Here is a 7,145-nt window from a genome sequence, read left to right on the forward strand (position 1 = left end):
ACAAATCACCGACCATTTCGAATCCCACCATACCTTCTCCACTATGCAATCTGGTTTCCGAGCTGGTCATGGGTGCACCTCAGCCATGCTCAAGCTCCTAAACGATATAACCGCCATCGATAAGACATTACTGTGCAGCCGTCTTCGTTGACCTGGCCAAGGCTTGACTCTGTGAATCACTGCATTCTTATCGGCTTCTCAAATGACTGCCTCGCCTGGTTCACTAACTACTTCTCAGAGTTCAGTGTGTCAAATTGGAGGGCTTGTTGTCTGGCAGTCTCCATGGGGGTGCCACAGGGTTCAAATCTCGGGCCGACTCTTTTCTATGTATATATCAATGATGTCACTCTGGCTGCTGGTGATTCTCTGATCCACCTCCATGCAGTTGACACCATTCTGTACACATCTGGAACTTCTTTTGACACTAACTAACCTCCAAACGAGCTTCAACAACACTCTTTCCAAGGCCTCCAACTTCTTTTAAATGAAAGTAAAACTAAGTGCATGCTCTTCAATCGATTGCTGCCCGCACACTCCCGCCCGACCGGCATCACAACTCTGGACGGTTCTGACTTAGAATATGTGGACAACTACAAATACCTAGGTGTCTGGTTAGACAGACACGTGATCACAGTCGTCAGAACAGCTGATGCTCTCACGCATGTTTCAGTGTTACTTGTCTTGAAGCGAGAATAAAAGTTATTTAGCTGGTCTGGTAGGCTCGTGTCACTGGACAGCTCTCGGCTGTGCTTCCCTTTGTAGTCTAATAGTTTGCAAGCCCTGCCACAGCCGACGAGCGTCAGAGCCGGTGTAGTCGAACTTGTTCACATTTTCTCAGTAAATAAACAGATGCAGTAATGTGTTGATATGCTTCCAGTAAAACACACCAAATAAAATCTGAAAAGTTTATTTCCTGTATTCAGAGAAAAAACAATTACCAGAGAACATGAAATTAGATGTCAGAAATTCCAAATATCAAATTTACAAAAACAGGATTTCACAGGTCTAAAATAAAAATGGTAGTAAGAGGTGCAAATATGGAAAATAAAGCTGACATAATTCACCCTAAATTAATAAATCAGCATTTAAGGTAAATCACATTCGTCAATGTTACAAAATTACCAAATTACACCCTTAACGGACACCATCAGTGGCATGTTTCAATTCAACTCTCCCATAATTTATTAAAAAACAAAGCAAAGTCACTCCTCAAACCTCTTCCTTGAACAGAAATGGACATTTAATGAAAGAAACAAAAATAGTTGTCCTCTTTTTAGTTCATGTAACCTTGTCTAGTTTCTTTTGTTCAAAAGACCCATCTTTACCAATACATTTGTCCTTCAATTAACTAGCCACTTCCACAAAGAATAGACTCAAACAAATTTTAGGCTTGTCTCCCGCCCATAGATCACTGTCGCCGTTCGAATACCTTCCTCCCTTCCTTGGCGTAATCAATGATCAGATTCAGTTGAATTGGTGAAAGCAATAGGTTGATAACCTTGTTCTCATCTATCCAATCACTTCTCGATCTGTGATTATCTCAAGGGAGGGTGAATGCACGTTGTGTATTCGAAAAGGGCCACTGTCCCCCTCCCTCTTTACAACCTCTACCAAAAAGCCAAGGATGAAGTTGCCCCTATGTACTGGTCCCGAATCAGTTTGGGCTTATCATTTCCTAGTGATTTTCATTTCAGGGTGGAGTAAACTGATCCTAGAGCTGTGCAAAGGGGGCAACCTCACCTCTCAGCTCCTTCCCTTCCTGTCTTTACTTTCCAGCTTGTTGGGCTTGACGCCGCAGCAGCACGTAGATCTTCTCCTTGATCCAGTCTTTGTTGTATGGCTGGTATGTCTGAGTGTCCGCCCGGTATCTGGATGGAGAGGTGGTGGTTTGTATTCATTAGACAACAAATGCAAGAAAAAAACACATTTGAGAGGAAATACCTGGGGTGTATTCACGAGGAACCAAACATAACAGGGAGGGACCTACCTAAATTTGTCCAATAGAAACTCCCGTTGTCGTTGCAAATTGCAAATGTTTGAAAGGGTTATGACTAATGATTAAATCCATTGAATTGTCCAATAAGAAACACTAGTTTTCTATCACACAACATTTTGAATACGACCCAGGAGAGACATGTCATTAACGTTGTTCTCATGAGATGAAGCCTTATTGTCAAATAGCCTACTGGACCTCATTATTACTGTGGTGAAAACAGAAGGCAATTCTTAGTCCCAATCTAAAGTTGACCCCTAGTCCCCTAAACCTTGGCCAACTGTTGACAGCTCCTCAAGAGCTGTGAAATGACTGGATAAAACAAGGTCGTATTCACTAGGAATGAAATGGGGAGGGATTACCTGATAAAGGCTTGTATTCATTTTACTTTGCAAACCGTATTGCTACAGTGTGGACTAACGAGTACAATCCTGCAGTATAGTATTAGCTCGATTAGCACTCTAGTAAGCAAGGTGAAGTTAAGGCTAAACCATTAGGTGCAGCATGCTAGCTGTTCCTGTAGACTTCGTCATTACACTAATGCTAATTAGCAATGGCCCCAGAAACGACCTTCCTTCAAACTGCAGGCAGACATAAATTGTACTGCACTATCCCTTTAACGGTGAGGTTGTACAGTACTACTTACACTAAACAGCTGAGGTCCGCCAAGTCGTCAATGAAGTCAAACAGCTGGCTGATGTCATAGGTGATGGAGGGACTGTTGGGGTTCATCCTCTTCAGGTGCTCCTCGTACATTTTACACACACCTGGATCAGGAGGGACACTGGATGAGACATAGAACTACACGGGAAAATACTTCAGTTACAGACAAAACACCTCGCCAACAAACCATTAAAAGCTTTATTTTTTTACACTAGGGCCGTGTTCAAAAGGGCACACTGTAGCATAATGGCAACGTTAGCTAGCTAAGCTCATGTGCAGAAACATCATCTGATCTAACGGTTGTGTCGTGCACGTGCAGGTCGTCAAATCAAAGGCATTCCTTTGCTACAATGTTGTTTTTGATGAAAGTGTCAGTTTGTCATTTTCAAGAGGTTGTAGTAATGACATGCTCAGCTACATTAGAAATTGGATCAAATCTAGGTTGTGCCTTTAGATTGATTATTTTTTTTATTTTTTTTTTTACAAATAAGGACAAATGTAACTTCTACCATCCACTTCCCAAACCACGGTCTGGTCTGTGGGGTCTGCTTCTCAAGGCATTCCCGGAAGTATTAGCCAGTTGGAACTCTTGATTTAAAAACTGTTGCACTCTGTCTGTAGATTGACTCTCACCCTCCATGCATTCGTTGACTGACTCGTAGTCGGCATATGTCCTCCCCTCTGGTCTCTTTGTTGGCTGGACAAGCAGAATTGTGTGTGACTGCAAAACAGAGAAACAAGAAGAGTTATTACAGACTACGACTGACCCCAACTGGTCGACAGAGATTGTTGACTCGAGCAGTAACACATTTGCGCCAATCTCAGTGAACTAATCCATTGGAGGCCTTGACTGGAGGCCCATTTTAGCTTGATTCGAAAATGTGGTTGGAGGCTTCATATGGAGGATGTGATGCAACTGCAGAGCCTACAGAGACATGCAGAGGCCAGATCAAGCTCTGTACCACATCGTACAACAATACATTTGTTACAGAATTCACAACACGCTTCGTGTATGCCCTCAGGTCCATACTCCACGACCACACATCTACAATGCATGTTGTATGTGTATTGTGTGTAGGTTATCGTGTGTGTATGCATGTGTCTGTGCCTATGTTTGGAGTTGGACTGTGAAGAGACCTCTGGTGTCTTGTGGGGTATGAATGGGTGTCCGCTTGTTTTTGTAAGAGGTGTTGACAAGTAATGAAGAAGTCAATCTCTCTTCCACTTTGAGCCATGCATATCATTAATGTTAGCCCTCCGTGTACTTTTAAGGGCCAGCCGTGCGCACCCTGTTCTGAGCCAACTGCAATTTTCCCAAGTCCCTCTTTGTGGCATCCGACCACACGACTGAACAGTAGTCCAGGTGCGACAAAACCAGGGCCTGTTGGACCTGCCTTGTTGAGTGTTAAGGCAGCGCAGCTCTAAGTGTCTGTAGTTTCAGTCACTGTAGTAGCTGACGTGTATAGTGTTGAGTCATCTGCATACATAGACCAACTGCCTTTACTCAGTCAGTGGCATGACGTTAGTAAACATTGACAGTAGCTCTGTCTGACCGCAGAGACCGTGCAAATAGCAGGCCCGGAATGAAGCATGACTAGTAGTGATTTAATGACGCTTTGGACATATTGTGGCCTCTGGGTCACACAGACAAAAGCTGTTTTCGAGGGGCCTAAACAGCTATCCTGGAAAATTGCTTCTACCTGGATTATGTTTGAGAGGGTTCCATTAAAGAACACCCTTTGTGTTCTGTTAGACAGGTAACTCTTTATCCACATAATAGCAGGGGGTGTAAAGCCATAACACATACGATTTTCCAGCAGCAGACTGATCGATTATGTCAACCTGTACTGAAGACATGATTGGTTGATGGTAGGCGGGGGCGGTACAACCTGTATAAACAAACTCACTTCCTTGACAACAGCGCTGCACTGCTCTGCGAAATGCAATAATTGTGAATGCCCTGACTTTAGCCGAGGCCACATCACCGTAAATGCTGCATGGCCAATGCAGATGTCGGATTGATGATGCCCTTCTCTCTCCAGAATGCACTCTCCCGCAAAATTGTGCACATTCATTGTTTCATAAATTCATTGTGTGAATTGTTTGCGTTTGATAGTTAGTGTATATAATTTCCCCATTGCATATCACCATATCACATTTACTGTTAATTCCTATCATCTACAATGTTTTACTTTGGTTACGGTCATTTATTATAATGCATTTATTATTATTCCAGGCTTGCTGTTGTCATTGTCTGAGTGGACATATTGTTTGCAGAGTGTACAACCTATATGACACGGCAGGTAGCCTAGTGCATTGGGCCAGTAACTGAAAGGTTGTTAGATCGAATCCCCGAGCTGTCGTTCTGCCCCTGAACAAGGCAGTTAACCCACTGTTCCTAGACAGTCATTGTAACTGACTTGCTTGATAGTGTCGTGGCTTTACTTTACTTTCAGCCATACAAAAATATCTAGACAAGCGAACTCTTCACACCATCCTATTGCTCTTCAAATCACAGTATTCTCCTACCATCATCACGGCCGTAGAACCTTTCGGACAATCAGAGCCTTACAAGCTGAAAGCCCAACCCACATCCTTCCTAAGGCGGCCTGGTTCAGACTGAGACTGCAAACAAAGGTACTCGCACGTAAATTCATTCATGACTTCTTATTCCAAACAGGTGGCTGTTCGTGTGCAAAGTATATGATTACTGTGGAAAAAGTTCTAAAATGTATCCACGATAAGTGTCCCTCTTTCTCTCCCCCCACTATTAATTTTCTGCGTAACAAACAGTCATATGAAAATAATCCGCCAGGGTCCCGTTTCTCATGTATATAAGGGTGTATGTTTATTCTGTGTTATTTAATTAGCTAGAAAATAAATAAGCCAATTTGTCTAGAACCGAATCATGAGCAAGGCTGGGGTGTTTGCAGATCCAAGAAGGTTTCGCCTGTTCAGAATGATAATGATACGAGGTAATGATTAATAAGATGACTGTTCATCAATGTAATAGATATACCTTCTAGAGTTTAATTTGGGAGATGGTAACTCTTTAAATAACCTCTCGTAGTGCCCCAAATCCTAATGAGTTAACTGTTACATGACTAAATTAAACATCGGGTAACAATGAAACATTTTTTATTTAGAGATAGCAGTCATCAGATTAATTAAAGTATAGTCACACCAATAGTTATCTAAGTATGTTATTGAATTAATAAGGTGATGGGGCATCATATTTGGTAAGCTTTCTGTCATGTTTGAGAAGTCAAAGCCCTTGGGATGAGTTATCTTTTGATCTCCTTGTTTATTCTCCGTTCTTGGCTGCCTGCTCCTCCCCGATCTTCTCCTCTATTAGCCTGATTAATCAGGCTGTAATACACAATTAATTGGTATATACAGCCGGAAACTAATGACTACAAAATCATGTCAATGTTCCTTGTTTGTTTGTCTGTGGTGTTGGTCCTTAAGATGGTTGAAATTGAGACAATATCAACAGGAATATATTTATGACCTTTTAGAGTGCTGGTCCTGAAGTAGACATTTCTATCACCAGGCACACGCGCAATACAATATAAATACCTGCTGACTTCAGTTGGTATCCATGCACACGTTTGCTCATGACCGAAGGCACGTACACAAGACTTAAGTACATGCACGCATGGATCAAATTTTGACCATCTGAAGGACCAACACCACAGCAGGTAAAGTACGTTCAAAGTACATTCTTACTCGAAAGGAACATTTAAGATTTTTCAGTCATTAGTTTCCTGCTGTATATGCCAATTAATTGTGTATTACAGCCTGATTAAGTCATACTATGACTGTATCAACCGTGAAAAACAAAAGATCGTTTGAGTGGCTTTTCCTTTAACATGACCTACCTAATAATGCACAGGCTAACATTAGTAGCTACATTTAGCTCATAACATTGACAAATTAGCAACTATAGTAGTTGCTAGTAAAGTCGCGAGCTCGTGCTAGCCACAGTAAGCTATCTTAGCAAAAGCCAAATGATTGAATAAGTCTCATGCAATATATGAAGAAAACCCCCCATAAACAATCACTCTTACCATGTTTGTTCTTTGTGTCCAAGCTAGACTTGCAGATTCAGTGTTTAATTTGCTGTTATACTGCTTTGCTATCCCCGTGCAATGCAACTGTTAAGGAAAGAACGGAAGTAGAGGTAGATTCTCTTCCGGTAGAAAAAGGTCAATGTCTACTTCAAAGTTAAAGCACCAATTTGTAAAAAGTGTTTTGTACGTTTTTATTTAAACATCAATAGACTGGGGTCTCAATGTAAAAGAGCAGTGGTGTAAAAAATACTTTAAAGTACTTAAGTAGTCAAGTACAGATACCCCAAAAAACGACTTATTTTACTTCACTAGATTCCTGAAGACAATAATGTACTTTTTACTCTCTACATTTTCCCTGACAGCCAAAAGTACTCCTTACATTTTGAATGCTTAGCAGGACAGGACAATGGTCCAAT

General features: G+C 41.6%; 1 protein-coding gene across 1 annotated transcript; it reads right to left on the bottom strand.

Annotated features, from left to right (window-relative positions):
• Positions 1–891: 891 nt before the first annotated feature.
• On the bottom strand, positions 892–6,844 carry LOC135557375 (enhancer of rudimentary homolog). The gene is made up of 4 exons (XM_064990594.1): positions 6,727–6,844; positions 3,290–3,377; positions 2,640–2,760; positions 892–1,868 (listed from the first exon to the last, which is right to left on the bottom strand). The coding sequence occupies exons 1-4, from the start codon at positions 6,727–6,729 to the stop codon at positions 1,766–1,768; spliced, it is 315 nt and encodes a 104-aa protein (XP_064846666.1). The 5' UTR covers positions 6,730–6,844; the 3' UTR covers positions 892–1,765.
• Between the last annotated feature and the right edge of the window lie 301 nt (positions 6,845–7,145).

Source organism: Oncorhynchus masou, chromosome 16 (assembly GCF_036934945.1).
Source record: "Oncorhynchus masou masou isolate Uvic2021 chromosome 16, UVic_Omas_1.1, whole genome shotgun sequence".
NCBI lineage: Eukaryota > Metazoa > Chordata > Actinopteri > Salmoniformes > Salmonidae > Oncorhynchus > Oncorhynchus masou.